Source organism: Tachysurus vachellii, chromosome 15, assembly GCF_030014155.1.
Source record: "Tachysurus vachellii isolate PV-2020 chromosome 15, HZAU_Pvac_v1, whole genome shotgun sequence".
Lineage (NCBI taxonomy): Eukaryota > Metazoa > Chordata > Actinopteri > Siluriformes > Bagridae > Tachysurus > Tachysurus vachellii.
The window spans coordinates 8,706,242-8,726,895 of NC_083474.1; the positions used below are offsets into that span (position 1 = coordinate 8,706,242).

At 41.3% G+C, this 20,654-nt stretch overlaps 1 protein-coding gene across 1 annotated transcript in view; it reads left to right on the forward strand.

The window, feature by feature from the left end:
• Nucleotides 1-7,365: 7,365 nt before the first annotated feature.
• cbl (Cbl proto-oncogene, E3 ubiquitin protein ligase) overlaps nt 7,366-20,654 on the forward strand; it is a 51,627-nt gene continuing 38,338 nt past the window's right edge. Inside the window, exon 1 of the mRNA XM_060888569.1 lies at nt 7,366-8,142. Within this exon, the coding sequence (XP_060744552.1) occupies nt 7,996-8,142 (147 nt within the window). The 5' untranslated portion in view covers nt 7,366-7,995. The remainder of the gene's footprint in view (nt 8,143-20,654) is intronic.

A 20,654-nucleotide genomic window follows, 5' to 3' on the forward strand; every position in this document is an offset into this window, starting at 1 on the left:
CGTTGATCAACAGTTTTCTGGAAGGAAAAAAATTGATTACTGCTACAGCTTGTCAGAAATATCAAGTAATATCAATTTAGAAATGTTTTTTTTTTCTGTGTTTAGGGCTCTGAAGCTTGCACTCTTCAGTTACATGCAGGATATACTGTATGTAACCCGTTTCACATTAAAGTTCTCTACATTCGTTCTTCTCTCTGACATTATTTGATTAGTTAATGCATCCGGTGTAACCTGAATTCTCTGTGTTGTGTTTTCAACCTAAGTAAATAGTGAGACTTTCAACATCTGTAGATGGGTCGACTTGTCTTTTACTCTGATAAAAAAAAGAAAACAGCAAAAAACAAACAGTATTTAAAGCTGTGTGAGTTTCCCTTATGAGATCTTTCCCATACAGGTAAATCAGGAAGTTCAAATTTAAACAAGACTTAACAATGAAACAAAGAAACAATGTGCCTTATGAAATGAAAACAAGAAAAACAGTCTTTAAACCTGTGAGTTTTGCCTTATGATGTCTGTAAACAAATTTACAACAATTATTATGTTATCTGGGGGGCACGGTGGCTTAGTGGTTAGCACGTTCGCCTCACACCTCCAGGGTTGGGGGTTCGATTCCCGCCTCCACCTTGTGTGTGTGGAGTTTGCATGTTCTCCCCATGCCTCGGGGGTTTCCTCCGGGTACTCTGGTTTCCTCCCCCGGTCCAAAGACATGCATGGTAGGTTGATTGGCATCTCTGGAAAATTGTCCGTACTGTGTGAGTGTGTGAGTGAATGAGAGTGTGTGTGTGCCCTGCGAAGGGTTGGCACTCCGTCCAGGGTGTATCCTGCCTTGATGCCCGATGACGCCTGAGATAGGCACAGGCTCCCCGTGACCCGAGGTAGTTCGGATAAGCGGTAGAAAATGAATGAATGAATTATGTTATCTTACTTCAGTACTTTGTTAGCATTAGCCGTTATTGTAACAATGTCTTATCTTTAACATTTCTTATAGAACGTCCAAACTGTTAAACATCTTGAGATGGTTAAACTTATTTCAATGAAAAGAAATAAAAACTCACCTGTTGCCTTAAAAATAACCTTAAATTCAACATAGAGTTGACATTTGTTTCAACCCACAATTAGTCAAGACAACGGATTACTGTGTTCCATTTTTGAAAACGTTTTGAGTTCAATGTCCAAAACTTGTCATGACAGTTGGTGTTCAAGAGAAGAATTAAGTTCACATAACTTAATGCAGCTATCACTTTTTACAGCGCATAAGCCAGTTTATTTCCTATTGTTGTTCTCATATTTTCTTCTTCTTTTCTTATTGTTGCTCTTAAAGCTAATAATTAAAAAAAAATTATCGTCATATAATTGAAAAACCACAAAATTGGCCTCCATCATGTAGACTTTCCCACTTTTTAATCAATACAGAAAACCTCATCAGAATGTTTCTCATTGTTTGCCTTTCGCTTAAAGTTAGGCTTAATTTATGTGGCTTTTCCAAGATGCAAGTCTTTTTGAATGAGTTGTTATTATAGAAATATTCATAGTAAAATAAACGAGTGCATGGATAGATATAATTAGAATGTGATTTTGCTTGGAGGTTAACTCTTTTTACCAAAGGTCAAAAATGGAATTTGTGCTTGTTTTGTTTTGCCCATGTTCAACATTGAATATCACCGTCCACAGTGGTGTTTACTAGCTCGTATTAAAGTAGACACTCGTGGATTTTAAAATTAGACTTTCATAAACATTTCTGTTTTTACCTGGTCTACTATTGGCAATATATTCATAGAAAAATATTTTTATTTTAAATATATATATATATATATATATATATATATATATATATATATATATATATATATATATATATATATTCACATAATTTTTCCTTCAAATCTTCAAATCTTTGAATCTTCAAAGACGGTGATAGCAGACACATTTCTACTCTCTGCGATGCCTCAAGTGCTTGATCCTAAGCTAAAATTTGGTGTACATAAAGGACAGACCTTTGTTGCTCTGAGATAAAATTCATCATCACCTTCTGACCAATCTGATTTGAGCATTCAAGAGCACTGTGGTATAATGCTATGTAAATTCTATTTATATTATTATATACAGTATTCATATTTTTTCTGCATTCAGAAAAGATGTAACAAGCACTGAAGAATAAGCCAGAAAGAGTGACATAACGGTGCCCTTTTAACATTTCTCTCATCAGTCTACTGCTGGACGAATATATCAGAGTACATTTTAAAGTCGGAGGTCAGGAAAGTTGAAGTCACATTCACATACTTGCTCAGTCATAAATATTTCAGGCTATTTTTTGATACAGCAGAGAAATTTATTTTATTATGAGTGAAAGAGCACTGAACTTAAACCTTTTATATTATCTGCTTCAGTGCTTTGCTGCCCTGTGATGGACTGGTGCTTCTTGCCCACTGTTCCAAGGATATGTCCCGAATCCTTCATGATCCCGACCAGGATAATGCATTTACTGAACATGAAGGAAGAGGCTCACGTTCAGCCTTAAATAAGCCTTTAAAATGAGGTAGAAAGATGAACATCTATGAGTTCTGACAATGGAAATCTACTTTAAAAATTATATTAAGAGTCTATTTTTTCTTTAATGTTTTAGGATCAGGTTTATGGTCAAAATCTCATCAGTAACCCACATGGTTGATGGCAATAGCTTCTAATCTTTCATTTATTCGTTTATTCGTTCTTCTATCCTGGATCAGATAAATAGTGCACTTCACAAAGGGATTCAGGAGCAAACATTCACCTGGGATTGATGCTTATCAATCACAGGGCATCATGCACATTTACATTTCCATGCACACTCATTCACACATACAGCCTATTTTTAGGAAGTGGGATTAAACCAGAGAAACCAGAGTAGCAACGACATGACGAGTACATGCACAGCATCTCCACACAGACAGTAACCTGAGCTCAGGATTGAACCTGCGACCCCGGATGGCTGTTCTCCAATATTCAGCTGATATCCGGAGTCTAATTCTGCTTTAAAGGTGACCTTGCAACTTGAAATTCCCTACCTACAACTGATTAAACACTCTCTCAACATGAAATTTCAACTAGGGCATAATTTGTGGTAGTGTTTCCAACTACTAATTCCTTCCTCATTAATGGAGTGAGGTCAAATCTACATGACTGCTCACTCTGTGATCAGTGTAGCAGGGCTCTCAAGTTTTGAAGACAGGCAAGCGTGACATCTCCACCCCCACCCCCTCACAAAAAAAAACAACAACAACAACAAAACAAAAACAAAAACAAAAACAAACTAACTAACAAACAAAAAAAAACAGTGGAGTTGTTGTGTTTGGTAAGGATCACTGACCGCAATTTAACCAAATACAAAGTATTTGTTTATTTCCATTTATTAATTTGTGTGTGTGTATGTGTGTGTGTGTGTGAGAGAGAGAGAGAGAGAGAGAGAGAGAGAGAGATTATGACTGGTGTTGTTTATTGTAAGTGTTTGTTGCCTTTTTGGACTCTATTATTTGTCCAGCTTGTCTCTGGACGGGACATTGTCCTCAGTCATGACCCTAAAAGTGGCTTGGCTTCAGCCGAACTGTTTTAAATGGGAGCAACATTACAAATGATAAAGGAGACCAAAAAGGCAACAAACACTTACAATAAACAACAACAGTCATAATCTCTCTCTCTCTCTCTCTCTCTCTCTCTCTCACACACACACACAAACACACACACACACACACACAAACACACACACACACACAAATTAATAAATAGAAACTAAATAAATACTTTGTATTTGTTTAAATTGTGCTCAATCCTTATACCAAGCATTTTTTTTGTTTTTTATTTTTTATTTTTTATTTTATTTTATTTTATTTTATTTTATTTATTTATTTATTTATTTATTTATTTATTTATTTATTTATTTATTTGGGGGGGGGGGGGTCCACTCTTGCCTGTCTTCAAAACTTGAAAACCCTGTATGACTTAATTCTAAAACATGATTTGTGTGATATAAGACATTCTGTTTTGTTTTTTTCCATACTTGTGGTAAGACATGATGCCTACACGGTCGGAACTGGTTTTGCGCATCGATATTCTCCTGTGTATTTAATCAATGATTCCGTTTACTAGTACTAAATATCACATACGTGATTTGACATCAAAATGGCAGGAATTAGAGATAAGTAGAGCCCAATTCCTTGTTCTTAAAGGAAAGAAAAAATGTGTTCAGGCTTGTCATACTGTATAAACAACACATTATACATCATATTACACCTGTTGATGAAATCTCATAGTTACCTAGCAACCTGGTCCTTAGTAAAATCCAAAGTATATTTCAGATCTTTGATGTTGTTGATGAAATCCACCAAAGACCTGAGGCATTTGGGAGCATTAATGTAATTCTGTAGAGTTATTTCCACCAAATCGCTATCCCTTCAATGTGAGGTCTTAAAAATAAAAATATCAGGATGTTTCTCTCTAATGAGAAAAGGCAAGGACAGCTGAGTACTCATGATGGAAGGTAAGGGCAGCTGTTTAATTCCAATTATCAACATTTCAACACTGAAGCTGTTAGAATAAAACAGAGAACTACCTCCATCCCAACATCTCTAGACCCTCAAAAAACACACAACAAACAAATCGCTCCAGCAGAGATGTTGTATCTTCTGACATCCACCTGGCTTTATCCTACATGCAAAACAAGAACACAAAAATTAAAATGCTGTCTATGCCTCAGTAGCATCATACCTCAGACATTGGTGCATAAGCTCAACTGACCCAGACTTAGCTCTTCGATATGCAACTGGATTCTGAACATCCTGAGCAACAGGGCTCTGACAGTCAGGGTCCAGGATATATTATCCTGTGCCATTACCCTGAACACTTTAGGCTGTACTGAATCATACCCATAACAATGTCACTAAACATCACATCAACCACATCATCAAGTTTGCTGCCAAAACAATTGTTGTAACACTATTCACCAACAACAATGAGACGGCCTACAGAGAGGAAGTGAGACAGTTTGAGGTTTGGTGAAAGGTTAATTATGTTTCTTTCAGTTCTTGGCAGTCTGCATGCTCAAAAACTTTAGAAAATCGCTCAAAATTTTGACTGCTGCACTACCAACATATAGAGGGGTATGAGATTGTCCGGTAGTCAAAAAGCCTTCTCTCAATGTCTGCAAGGCTAAAGTAACCATTGATAAATTCTGAAGGAGTATCTCACAGCCTTCTACACTTTGCAGGTGTAGCAGTGGAAACTATGACTAATTTCAAGTGCTTGACTGTGCATGTGACAGTAAACAAATTCAAAGGGTCTCTCACCACCTCATCTTACTAAAGAAGGCAAAACGGCACTTCTAAAACGGCATACTTTTTAAAAGTATGAAAAGGGTTGGTATAGGAACACCCAGACCTTCTCTCTTTCTACAAGTCTGTCATCGAAAGCATCCTGACTTGTTGCATTACCGTCTGGTATGGAACTGCTCAGTCTCCAAAAGGAAAGCGGAGTGGGGTATCACGGTTCACTATTCCGCCATAGTCATTAAAGACACAGAGCACTGTACAGGGAGGTTCTGCACTATCAGAAAGGAACCCTTACACCCCTCCCATGAACTGTATACACTCCACCAATCTGGATGGTAATGGAGCTTCTGGGCCAAGTTGACCAGTTTAATGAACTGTTATTTCCAGCAGATCATTTTATTTCACTTCACTGCAGTATTATCACTGCACTTAGTCACTGTACAAGAAAGATACATTTTAATAATCCATGCGCTTCACATGTTCTACTGATACTCAAGATAGTCAAGTAAGGAAGAATAATTTGCTTTTGGGTGGTAAAATAGGACATGTGATGCACCACAGCGTGCAAGTAGATTGCTTATTGACATTTGCCCTGTCTGTCAGTGCACTTTATATCCTCATGTCTGATAACTCATGTTTCTCCATGTTAATTGTAGCAGCATGGCTCAGGAAGAGCTATAAGCCTTTCTTAATGTTAAGTTTGTATTGATGAGAGAAATGACAAACAAATCTTAAAGTGTTATTTTTAATAAAATCCTCAAAAGTCCCAAATATAACTGAATGTTAGAATGGTTTATTGACAGAGAAAAAAATCTTTCATTACTTTGCATACGTTGAATACAATAACTTTTTAAAACTTTATATTAACCCCTAAATCATTAGTACTCCTGTGTGTCCTCTCCACCTGGGTTTCGTTGAGGTTCTCCAGTTTACTCTCATTCCTCAAAACATGCCGGTGGGTCGACTGGCATCTCTAAATAATGTGTGAATGAATGTATAAAAGTGTGTGTGCAATGGTGCACTGCCATGAAACCGACGTCCCATCCAATTTGTGCGTTCCCACTAAATGTGTTTCCAATGTCGTCAGGATCCACTGTGATTCTTACTAAAATAAAGCCATTATTTAAGATGAATTAGTTATTATTATATTCCAGTTTTTTGAAAATATAATGAAATAGCAATAATAGCAATACATTGCAATAATTATATAATAATTATTATAAATTATTATACATTATTATTATTATTATTAATAATATTATTAGTAGTAATAATGCATTAGTAATATTATTATTAATAATAATAATAATAATAATAATAATACATTATTATTATTATTATTCTCACTCACTCATTTTCTACCACTTATTCAAACTATCTCGGGTCACGGGGAGCCTGTGCCTATCTCAGGGGTCATCGGGCATCAAGGCAGGATACACCCTGGACGGAGTGCCAACCCATCGCAGGGCACACACACACTCTCATTCACTCACGCAATCACACACTACGGGCAATTTTCCAGAGATACCAATCAACCTACCATGCGTGTCTTTGGACCGGAGGAGGAAACCGGAGTACCCGGAGGAAACCCCCGAGGCACGGGGAGAACATGCAAACTCCACACACACAAGGCGGAGGCGGGAATTGAACCCCCAACCCTGGAGGTGTGAGACGAACGTGCTAACCACTAATCCACCGTGCCCCCCCATTATTATTAATAATAATAATAATTATTATTATTACTAATAGTATTATTAGTAGCAATAATAATTTGTTCTACTTTTTCTTCTTATTATTATTATTAATAATTGTAAATAGCAATAATTATTACTTTAGTGGCAGTGATACAGTACTGGCTTATAAAGGACTTGACAATGGGACCTGTTGTAAGTGTGCAGTCACATAAGTGAGCTGAAGCGTGCATGCAGGCTGCATGGTGTGTGAGAGGGCGTGGTTTCTGTGGGCGGGGCTTGTAAGGGGGCGGTCTCTCACGCATTACAGTCTGAGCTGAGAGGCGGAAGAGGAGGAACAGGAAGTGTTCCTAACCATCTTGGGAGGGGGGGTCGCTAAAAGGCGGTGTTTGCGTGTTTAAACGTATTTCTTTACCAGTTGTACGTCTACAGCCGGCTTTAGGTGCTGTTTATTAGCTGGTGCAGTAAATTCGGCACGTCATCGGTTAAAAGCGTGAATTCGGATGGGTTTGTTGTTAGTCTGCAGGTTCGGTCTCCCCTCCTGCTGTGCGCTTTAGACGTGAGCTGAACTTCCCGTTGCGGGAGACAGACAGACAGAGAGAGAGCAGAGCGGTGCGGTGGTGGGGGGGGAAACGGGAACCAGTGCTTACAGGGCGGCGCACAGGTTAAAGACACTCGTTTGTTCCTTGGGGGAAAAAGTAGCACTAGAAGTCGAGTGATATTTGTTCGCTTGACGGTTTAACTCGTGCCCAGACGCCGGTGACAGCGCGGTTTACTTGTGCTGAGGCGGTTTAATGGCACCCTCGAGTCGGTAGAGCTGTTTTCTTGTCGTCCCCCCGACGCAGGACCTTCGCTCGGTGTGACTCGGGCGCTGTTTCCTCACCGGGGGGTTTTATTTTTTTTGAGTCCAACCCGCTGCTTGGACGTAAGAAAACAAGGCTTGTGCTCCCGCCCCCTAACAGCGCTATCACCGGTCACGCTGTCCGGGTCCGAGGAGCTGAAACATGGCAGGAAATCTGAAGAAAGGCGGCGGGCTGATCGGCTTGATGAAGGACGCGTTTCAGCCTCACCATCACCTCCACCACTCCCATCACCAGCCCGGGGCCGTGGACAAAAAGACCGTGGAGAAATGTTGGAAACTCATGGACAAGGTAAAGCTCGTGTATTTATTTATTTCCGGTTTCATCACACCGTAGATGCAGAAATCTAGGTTTGTGTTCGGCCCAGTATTCGTGCTTAGCATACAGGCTAATTCAGCTAGCTAGCTTAGCCTGTGTGATGAGCTCGTGTCTTAATGCCAGATGATCACCGGCTCGGAGATGTTAGTGATCTAGAGGGTTGAGAAATGACGATCCTACTCGAACACCAGGTCTAACAGCAGATATAACACACATCCTGGTGTTGAGCTGCTGACACTTTGACCTGATGAGGAGCAAAGCAACAGGATGATTTTTATTCCTCACACACACCTCACACTGCTAGTCCTCCTCACACACACACACACACCTCACACTGCTAGTCCTCCTCACACACACCTCACACTGCTAGTCCTCCTCACACACACACACACACACACACACACACACACACACACCTCACACTGCTAGTCCTCCTCACACACACACACACACACACACACACCTCACACTGCTAGTCCACCTCACACACACACACACACACACACACCTCACACTGCTAGTCCACCTCACACACACACACACCTCACACTGCTAGTCCACCTCACACACACCTCACACTGCTAGTCCACCTCACACACACACACACACACACACACACACACACACACACACACACACACACCTCACACTGATAGTCCACCTCACACACACACACACACACACACACCTCACACTGCTAGTCCACCTCACACACACACACACACACACACACCTCACACTGCTAGTCCTCCTCACACACACCTCACACTGCTAGTCCTCCTCACACACACCTCACACTGCTAGTCCTCCTCACACACACCTCACACTGCTAGTCCTCCTCACACACACCTCACACTGCTAGTCCTCCTCACACACACACACACACACACACCTCACACTGCTAGTCCACCTCACACTGCTAGTCCACCTCACACTGCTAGTCCTCCTCACACACACACACACCTCACACTGCTAGTCCACCTCACACTGCTAGTCCACCTCACACTGCTAGTCCACCTCACACTGCTAGTCCACCTCACACTGCTAGTCCACCTCACACTGCTAGTCCACCTCACACTGCTAGTCCACCTCACACACACCTCACACTGCTAGTCCACCTCACACACACCCACCTCACACTGCTAGTCCACCTCACACACACCCACCTCACACTGCTAGTCCACCTCACACACACCCACCTCACACTGCTAGTCCACCTCACACACACCCACCTCACACTGCTAGTCCACCTCACACACACCCACCTCACACTGCTAGTCCACCTCACACACACCCACCTCACACTGCTAGTCCACCTCACACACACCCACCTCACACTGCTAGTCCACCTCACACACACCCACCTCACACTGCTAGTCCACCTCACACACACCTACCTCACACTGCTAGTCCACCTCACACACACCTACCTCACACTGCTAGTCCACCTCACACACACACACCTCACACTGCTAGTCCTCCTCACACCACACCACACCACACCTCACACTGCTAGTCCTCCTCACACCACACCACACCTCACACTGCTAGTCCTCCTCACACCACACCACACCTCACACTGCTAGTCCTCCTCACACCACACCACACCACACCTCACACTGCTAGTCCTCCTCACACCACACCACACCACACCTCACACTGCTAGTCCTCCTCACACCACACCACACCACACCTCACACTGCTAGTCCTCCTCACACCACACCACACCACACCTCACACTGCTAGTCCTCCTCACACCACACCACACCACACCTCACACTGCTAGTCCTCCTCACACCACACCACACCTCACACTGCTAGTCCTCCTCACACCACACCACACCTCACACTGCTAGTCCTCCTCACACCACACCACACCTCACACTGCTAGTCCTCCTCACACCACACCTCACACTGCTAGTCCTCCTCACACCACACCACACCTCACACTGCTAGTCCTCCTCACACCACACCACACCACACACACACTGCTAGTCCTCCTCACACCACACCACACCACACACACACTGCTAGTCCTCCTCACACCACACCACACCACACACACACTGCTAGTCCTCCCAAGCACCTCACACTTTTTTTTATAAACTTTATAAAACCTTTTTTATAAAGTTCCCATGAAATTATACGTTTTCTTCATTCCAGAACTTTCTTTACCTGTCTGTTTGAGTCAAAGGCAAAAATATGACATTAAAATCTAGTTTTAATTCATCACGTCTGTGTTTTTTGGTATTTCTTTTATTTTTGACGAGTCAACCTGTACAAGTCTTGAGGTTTGTCCAATGAGATGCTCTACAGTGTATGTCCTGCCCCTGAGAGCAGGTCTTGCTCAACAGTAGTAGCTTTTGCCCACCTTTATGGCTTTCCCTGGGTTGCAATGTTTTGTGCTTACGTTACGTGCATTGTGCAGTGTAATGTTTTGCTATTACACTCCAACTTTCCACACCGTTAGGGCTTCTGGAGCAGTTTGAATAAGTAACAGTTTTATCACAAATCATAAAGTCCATGATTACATCACATCACATAATGATGACCTGATGGATCCATATTTTGTTTCTCTGACCGTTATTTGCCGTTTCTTAAACAAGTCACAAGGTATAAAGCAGTTTCTCGAACATAAATACTTGAAATACAATGTATGGATTCAAGTCATGGCTCTCAAGTCATTTTGTAGGCACAATAACTCTGTTTTGCTCCAGAAATAAGTGCATATAACAAGCCATACCGCAGTCGAATGTCGTAGTTTGGCTTTGGGATCACATGACCGGATTATCTCATGACAGACACACTTTGTCATTAATACAGAGTCGTCTAAATGTATGTCAAGTCAAGAAGCTTTCATTGTCATTTCAACCACATATAGCTGTCACAGTACACAGTGAAATGAGACAACGTTTCAGACCCTGGTGCTACATAGAACAAAGACAAAGAAAGAGCTAAGGACCTAGTAAGTTAGTCCTAGCTAAATAAAGTGTATCTGTGCAACCTGGTGCAAACAGTTCAGGACAAAATGGCAAAAAAAAACGGTGCAGAACAAAAAGTACAAGACAATAAACAGAAACATTGCCGACCAGCGTAAATACTGTATGTACGATTTCCTAAGGACCTGCACAGGTGATCCTGTTATTGTAATATTTTAGAAACAAACCTTATATAAACAGCATACTTTGTTTAAAGTTATTTTAGATCCTTTTTCCCATTGTACGACAATTTCCCTATATTTTTTTTTTAAAGTGCATTCCATTTAAGCAGAAAAGTCACTTTGGGTAAAAGCAATTGTCAAACAAGTATACAAAGCAGATGTGTTTGTAAGTCTAATCAATTTGTATAATAATTTTTTCCATGTTTCAATATGTCTCAGTGTCTTTCGGCGCTCAGCTCAGAACTGCAGTTCATGGAAATAATTGTGGTTACATGCTGACCTTGTGTTTCCGGTGAGATTCTCACCAATACACAAACAAAGAAAATAACTATTTGCGAGCGCTGACAGACAGCACAGTTCACTCGCTCCCTGAGAACTAACCCACTAAGCACTCCGTCGTGTGTTTTGCAATGTTTCAGTCAAGTTTTCTCACAGCACCATGCAGTATGTGTGCGATACATTTCTTTAACATGCAGATTCGGTATGCTTTGTAGATAAAAAGCAGAACTAACATCACGAGCAAGCTCAGAAAAGAGCCGCGTTCCTCAATCATGCTTATATTATCATCCAGGAAGAGAATTTATATAACGCAGCACTTCCGCGATGTAAGCACACTCTACAAGCTCTCGTTCGATATTTAAGACTTTTACTTAGAACCCGTTCAGATAGAAAAACACTGTTTGTTGTCAGGTTCTTAGTAGAATCTGTAATTATTCCATCTGCAGAACCAAAAAGAATGACATTTTAACTAACGGCTGATCTTTTAAAGTCTGTTATGGCTAATTCTTGTTGCGGTGCCGTCTAAAAATTTGAAGCCCTTGCTTTGTCCTTATATAAAGAAACCGATGCAGCCGCACTTTAGTCTTTTAATTGTTTAGTCCTTTGGTTTGGCATTACTCAGGTCCTCATGTGTACATTCTGCTTACAAAGAGTTCTAAAGCTTCAACCTTTATGCTCGTATCAGCATCAAGACCTTCATGCTGGCCTTTGAGCTGCGTCTCTTGCTCGAGTAAGCTCTTAAATGAAATAAAGGTGCTCGGACAAAGTTTTATACGTGGATGCAGTAGAAGGAGCTTTTTTTTTTTGGTTCCGCAAAGAACCTTTCACTTAGTGATCCTTACAAGAACATTTTTATACTCTGAAAAACTCCATATTTAGTCCTGAAGCTGCTATAATTATCTCCACTCTTCTGGGAAGTCTTTCCACTAGAGTTTGGAGTGTGGCTGTGTAAATTTCTGCTACTTCAGCTACAAGAACGTCAGTGAGATAAGACGCATGTTGGGTGAGGAGGTCTGGGGTGTAATCAGTGTTCCAGTTCATCCTAAAGGTGTTCAGTGGGGTTGAGTCAGGGCTCTGTGCAGGACACTCGAGTTCTCATGTTGAGCTCATGTTGTGCACAGGGATTATCATTTACCATCAGTTTCAAAACCTATTAGAATTTTCAATTAATAAACTGTCTATTTTAGAGAAGTTTTGATTGCTAAACGTAAAGACAGAAGGACAAAAAAAATCAACTGAGCTTCTTGAGGCGGGTGATGCGGAAGTCTCAGAGATGGGCTGCGATCTATATATAATCTCAATCCTTCAACACTGCTAACCTCAGGTAACTATAGCCTAGTCAGCCAGAAGCACCTCAGACCGCTATGCCTCGTAGCCATTTTTGCAGTTCGAGGAAGCGAAGCATAAACATTCGCCATCTACCCGAGATTAGATACTGTTAGGAAATCTGATAGGAAGACCGGGCTAAATAAATTACAGTTTGTTTCCTGTTGATCTCTTTGTTAATGAATGGCTGCTCTCTGAGATCTTCAGGCTAATCATTAGTTGAGACCTACAATAGGGTTATTCATTTCTTTTGACTTCTTCTTTTTTCTTTTCTTCTTTTTTCCCCCCCCTGCACACTTGTCAAAGGATGTGTGTTTAATGCTACTTCTGTAAAAAAGGCGATCTGCTGAGACAGGGCTTTTCTAATCACTTTGAACTTAAGCCACGTTCATTTATTCAGTTAAACAACCACCACAACCATTTGCACATATTTGAATGCAAGAGGGCCAGAGAACAAAAAAAAGAGGAATGAACAAATTAGACAGAAGAGGAGAATTCTCTGTAAGAATTTCCATTCTCTGCCTCCGAAGTTCGAGAGATTCCGAGAATCTCGTCTAGTCCAGAAGCTTCAGCTGAATCCTTTTTTTTTTTTTTTTAAAACGGAGTATTCAGCTAAACCTGCCAGCTGCATTTGAACTAAAACTAATAAAAACCAATGAACTAAAACTAATAAAACGCTAAAGCACTAGTCAAAAAGAAGCAAGAAATCTTCATCGCCGGCTCACACCTCCAGCACTTCATTCAAACTCCGGCTTCTCCCCAGTCCTCATGTTTCCCCATACATAAATGTCGTCGCTGTCGGGCGGAATTATGTCCAAATTTGGTGAATTTCGTATTTTTTCACATATCGATGCTATTGGTCAGTCCCCATGTGGGTCTGTTATTTTTACAAGTTATTAACCAATCTAAAGTCTTGAAAATAGCTTGAGCGCAAATCTCTCAACTCCATTGGACACTACAACTGTCCACCTCTTCCTCACTCCGTGGGAGAGATTCACGGCATATTTCTCCTTAATAAGAGTCGCAACGAATCAACACGTCTTCTGAGGTAAATGTCTTCAAAACACTGGGCTCAAAGAAAAAAGAATCTTGACCCCCGCTAGTTCTGGTGCTCGTCTGAGGACAGGAATTTAGCGCAAGACAATCCACTGCAACGTGGACTAAACCCTGTGCACTGCAGATAAGATACAGCGTTTTTTTTACTTTCCTGAAAAATAACGGTTTTGGAGATACGAGGATTCCGCCCGACAGCGACGATATGCTGCTTGCCCCGGTGTGTGAACGAGCATGCGCCGACATGAACGTGAGCTCTGAGATAAACCGGCGTCCCATCCAGCGTGTATTCCAGCCTCACGCGCTCCAGGATAGCCCACGTGATCCTCCACAGGTTCCACACAGTCATTCTCAATACCTGAATTAGTCATCATGCATCTCTGCATTAGAATCAGGCTGCTGTCAACATTTTAATTGCTGCCTGACTTGGTGGTGTCTCCTAATCTACGCTTGTAAGGTTGATCTTAATCCAATCCAGATCCCAGGTTTATATTAAATAGCTCATGTTATCTCTAGAATTCTCAAGGAATTGACAGATGACTGATGCATTGCAAAATCTAAGGCTAGAAAACAGTTAATCCAGGATTCTGCATTAAAAATTTTTTTTGTTTTTTCTTCCAGAAAACGTCTTGCAAGCACTTTTTTTTTTTTTTTTTTTTTTTTTTTAAACCTACCAGTGAAGACACAGATAATGACTTTCAATGATGGCTGTAGTCATGTTATAGTGAATTAAAGAGGGCTTTGGCTGAATATGCGACGAATATTGCGACGATGCCACACGACACATGATGTCACACAACGCATAAATCTCAACCAAGTCTGCCAGAAGTCTGCAGTAATTTTAAAAAATCTCTGGCTCATTCCGATATTGCAGCATTTGCTTGATTTATGTGTTCATTTCTGTTATTGCAAAACCACGAAATCTTGGAGGGACTGGGAAAAAAAAAAAACGAATAGGCATATTCTTATTAAACAAATAAAAAAAAATACCCTCCTGTACTGTGAAAAGGTGAAGCTCGGAGATTATCGAATCATGATGGAATGAGTCTCCAGTGTCGGTGCTTTACAGGTGCGTTTTTCTTTTTCCTTGGTGTCAAGACGATCTGCATTTTTTTTTTAATTCACTTCATGTAAGAAGAAAAAGAGACGGAGTACTATTAAAGGCTGCTGTAAAGTCAGCGATTATCAGGAACTAACCTGCGTATGACTGTTCTGACTTTATGCAGTTGCGGTGTCGCTCATTAGTCAGTGAAAGACTCAGACTTGGAGCAGTGAGGTTGTACTTGTAAGTTGCCTTCAGGAGGATGTAGTATTTGAAAAACCGAGTCGGCTCCACACGTTTTTGTGTGTGTATTCTTTACTATTTTGATGAAGCAGTTGTGGGTTGTGATGTGTTTTAGATTGGATGTATAAATCTATTTTTATAACTCTGGACTTTTAATTGTTAACGACGTTTTGTGTCGGGACACAAAGTTGTGTTACGGTTCACGTGTTTTCTCAGACTAATCAAAAAAAAAATCCAGGCACTAAGTGGAGGCCTGTGTGTGTGGGAGTCTGTGTATACACATGTATATATGCATGAGCAAGATAGTGTGTCTGCGTCTGCATGCACGCTTACTGATAATTCAGAGGACACGTCGTGACCACGTCGTTATCTCATGCTTGGCAGGACTCGTGTTTTAGGAGTACGTGAGTTAGAGGGATGAACGTGAGCGTGAGACGCCGTCCGTCGTGTCCTCACAGCGACGCCGTTTTATCCACAAATCATAATCACCTACTGTCGGACCGAACAAGAAGGTTTTCTCCGCAGATAAGTGCCGTTCGCAGGCCTTGTCATCTTCCCTATTGCCCGACTCCCCGTTCGAGCACATCTCACTTTCCTACCTTTTTATAACGATCAGTAAGCAAGCAGTGGTGAAAGCAGTGGACCAGAAAGACTCAAAAGGTCTGAGCAACAAAAATACTGTCAGTATAAGTGTTAAAGTAAGTGCAGAGTTAAAAGTGGAAGTACAGTGTGATTGCATCTTGTGTAGTGTTTTCTGAAAATACAGCTTAGGGTGGACAAAGTGCTGTGACATATCCGGACTATCAGTTATGTTAGTGCAAGTAAGCAGGTTGTGAAAGCTTTTCAGTTAACAGCCAGCAGGCTTGTTTATTATTTATTTATTTATTTATTTATTTTTAAGACACCTTTCTTGACAGGGTTTCCTCTTATATATTTTTTGTCTATGGTTGAGGGAACAACTGTTTCTGCATTTTATAGCATGAGTCATAAGAAGAACTTATTTTGTCGAAGGTGTACAACATTAAATGTAACAAGCATTAACGAATAAAAAAAAAAGTGTTCAGGTAATCAGGGGAGTGTGTGTATTGTCTCTGTGTGTGTATGTGGCAACATCACGATGCATAAAATCAGATGCATCTCAAGAGCTTTAGGTTCTGTTCAGATCGAACTCTAAAGTGAAGAAAGTCTGATCTCTGTTTTAAAGTTGAGGTTTTTTTTTTAGAAACTGATGATTTCCTGGGATTTTCATCTACAACAGTCTCTAGGGTTTACACAGAATGATGAAAAATAAAAACCTCCTGTATGTAGAGGGTCTGCAGGCTGAAAGACCTTGTTGAAGAGAGAGTTGAGAGGAGAATGAGCAGACCGGCCAGAAGTCTATAACTCCTAATCACTCCTTACAACCGCGGTGAGCAGAAAAGCATCTCGGAATATGTTTTGTTTTTTTTTGTTTTTTTTTTTTTCCCGCAATAACAAATTTATTCCAAAACAGCAATTTATTATTATTTATTTTAGTTCAGACTGAACAAGAAAGGAGAGTGAAAGAGAAAGCGATTTTTGTTCTTTGTGGAGGAAACATGGAGGTCATCAACAGATGCCTCAACTTTGACACACCGTCAGTCCCAGACCGCAAATGAGAAGTGGCCGTGTCTCTCAGTGCATCATCAGAATTGTGTTTCTTACATAAAGAATGTTTTATATTATAAGATTGCCATCAAAGATATTTCGTATACAGTTATAATAATTACCTAATTAAATAGTATATAATTCAGTTCTGCATCTTGAATTGTGAGTCACCGAGCTTCATCACAAGCGACCAACAATTAATGTTAATGGGACTGGACGTAAGATTATAGTCCAGTTGTAGTGCAGCAGAGAGAAATTCCCAGAAAGTGGGTGAGGGGGAAATGAGCACAAACAAGCTGAGCTCCGGAGTCCAACATACTCAAGTGTGGTAAATAAAAATTCTTAGGCTAAGCGAAGATTTAGTCAGGCAGGCATGGTGGGCGGAGGGGCAGTCAGGCAGGCATGGTGGGCGTAGGGGCAGTCAGGCAGGCATGGTGGGCGTAGGGGCAGTCAGGCAGGCACGATGGGCGTAGGGGCAGTCAGGCAGGCACGATGGGCGTAGGGGCAGTCAGGCAGGCACGATGGGCGTAGGGGCAGTCAGGCAGGCACAGTGGGCGTAGGGGCAGTCAGGCAGGCACGGTGGGCGTAGGGGCAGTCAGGCAGGCACGGTGGGCGTAGGGGCAGTCAGGCAGGCACGGTGGGCGGAGGGGCAGTCAGGCAGGCACGGTGGGCGGAGGGGCAGTCAGGCAGGCACGGTGGGCGGAGGGGCAGTCAGGCAGGCAGGCACGGTGGGCAGATACATAGCTTTGTGGATGGATAGTTAGACAGACGTATGGACGAGTAGGCGGATCGGTAGTCAGACGTATGGATGAAGTGATAATTACATGGATGGTATACAAGATCAGAATAGGCATTTCCTAAATGGTGGTATAGCTCAATGTGCAAAGGAGGGAGGGGTTTTGTGAAAAATAACTCGAGAATGGCAAATAATATTGTTATATAATAATTATTATTGCTAATAATAGTAATATCTTTTTCAGATTGTCAGTCAATATAAGCAGCAGATGAAATGATCAGATTTTGGAATTAATAAAAAAAATTAATAAAAATTTGACCCAAATAAGGGTCAAATAGCTAAAATAGTTGTTCTTCAGACGCTTCAGTAACTTCCTTCCTGTTTATAATATAAGGATATTTTAAGCATATTTCTGTCATACAAATTACCAGCAAGAAGGAAGTTTGCCGGCCTTATGGCCGTCCCCTTAGATGCCTTCGCGTTCGTGCTCTTTCACTACGCATGATGTATCAAACTCCCAAGTAGTTGATTTCGAATGCCGATCAGAGAAAATTCAGCAATATCGGTGTTTTTGCTTTAGATTCCTTTCAGTATCATTTAATATACATCACTGTTTTAGCTAGCTAAAAAACAACAAACATTCATAAGGTGAGCTTTTTTTTTTTTTCTAAAACATTAAAATTAAAAAACTGTAACGTCATTATTTTATATCTAAACTTCGATAGCATTTGCAAGTTGTTGTGTTGCCAGAGAAGAAAAGCACTTGGCTTGGGCTAATAAAAGGAAGTTCTTCATGTTAGTTAATGTTCTGGTCAACCACCAGGATGAAAAGTGTGATCTGTGACTTTATAACCATGGCACGCTTGTTCGTATCAGACAGACTGGGTTGAGATTTTGAGAAACTATTGACTTGATGGGTTTGAACAAAAAACTTGGTTGAAGCGAGATCAAGCAGAGAGAGAGATGAGCGAGCAGTCTGATCTGAGCTGAGGCCATCCTTAAAAATATTCTTGTTTGCCGTAACCCGACCGACCCTGTCAATTTAGGACCGACTCAAATTTAAAAAATATTTTTTTTTTGCTTTAAGTCCGACCGACTTGCCGGTTAAATTTGCGTCAATTTTTTTTTTTTTACTCTTCAAACAACTAATACAAAAGCAATAAAATAATATTAATTATATTTTAGTAAGTACTCCGTCCAGGGTGTATCCTGCCTTGATGCCCAATGACGCCTGAGATAGGCACAGGCTCCCCGTGACCCGAGGTAGTTCGGATAAGCGGTAGAAGATGAATGAATGAATATTTTAGTAAGTATTGTAAAGGGATGCACGGTGGCTTAGTGGATAGCACGTTCGCCTCACACCTCCAGGGTTGGGGGTTCGGTTCCTGCCTCCGCCTTGTGTGTGTGTGGAGTTTGCATGTTCTCCCCGTGCCTCGGGGGTTTCCTCCGGGTACTCCGGTTTCCTCCCCCGGTCCAAAGACATGCATGGAAGGTTGATTGGCATCTCTGGAAAATTGTCCGTAGTGTGTGATTGTGTGAGTGAATGAGTGTGTGTGTGTGTGCCCTGCGATGGGTAGGCACTCCGTCCAGGGTGTATCCTGCCTTGATGCCCGATGACGCCTGAGATAGGCACAGGCTCCCCGTGACCCGAGGTAGTTCGGATAAGCGGTAGAAGATGAGTGAGTGAGAGAGTAAGTATTGTAAATATATAAATTGCCTAGGCCTACATACAAACGAAGGCTACGTTCTTTCTTTTAAAAAAAAACCCGTGACGTCATCTATGTTTACACTATCAGTTAACGGATGTCACACTATGGCCTGTGCGTTCGCTTCGTCTCATACTCTCATTCACTGTCCGAGTCAACGGTTCACGCTTGGTAATGATGGCTGTGGCTGCAGTAAACAAAATGTTCGCGGTCACCGTTCAAACAAATTTGTTTATGGTCTATATAACCTGCATCAAAATGAGGTTTGCAATGATGCGCCCGAAGGCACGGGTTTAAGATCCAGTCAGTGAAGTCACGATATGCTAATTTGTTTAAATTCATACCTACGTAATCACCATCACCAAAATTGTGACATGTGACATTCAATTACATTGAAACTGGAAAAAAAAAATATAGACCTACCTACCGACCCTGCAAACCAAAATGTTTTAAGGATGTCCTGACAGGAAGTGTAGAGTAAGTCATACAATCACTTTTTACAAACGTGTTGAGCAGAAAAGCATCTCAGCAAACATCAATGTAGAGTAGAGCATTCCAAAAAAAAAAAGAAACACTGAAATTCTTGTAAATGGGTAAAATATTCTATTTTTAAAGTTGTTAAATTTGGTAAATAATTTAATTTCATTTTTAAAAAGTATTAAATTGGAAAAGAAATGCAATGACTTCTGTGTGTCTCAGGCTGTCAGACCTGTGAGTGTGTGGGTTTGTGGATGGATGGACTGATAGTGGCAGAGTGCAAGTACATTTTATGGAAGCCAATTACAAAGTGCGCTCTGCTTTAGAACATTAAATACGATCACGCTGGTAGGTTGTTACATGGCTGTGGAGTCTTGAGTGGTTTAGCGTGACCGACAGAGCTGTTGGTTGATGACTGGATTGTGTACTAATCCTTTTTTTTTAAGTTGCCTGCAGTTTAGTTTTACAATATGGTGAGTCCAAGTCATTTTGGAAGGATTTGAAAGCACATGAACGCCACCACCATGTCATAATTACGAGTGGGGAAGAGCGAGTGGTTTTTATTTGAGCTCTGACTGTTTTTGAGTTGGGTACGCGTTAAGGATGGCTGCGGACGTCACGGAAACGAACCGCTGGCTGAACGTCATATGCATACGGCACACAAAATTGTGAACTCTTCAGGAGTCATCATCCGGTTGGTTGGAATCTACATTCTTCCCAGGAGAAGAGTGTCACGTTTTTAAGGGTCTGCCTAGAAACAAAGCAGTCATGTCTGTTTACAACTGTGGTGATGATCAGTAAAATGCTGGAATGGTATAGAAATGAACGGTCTGTAGT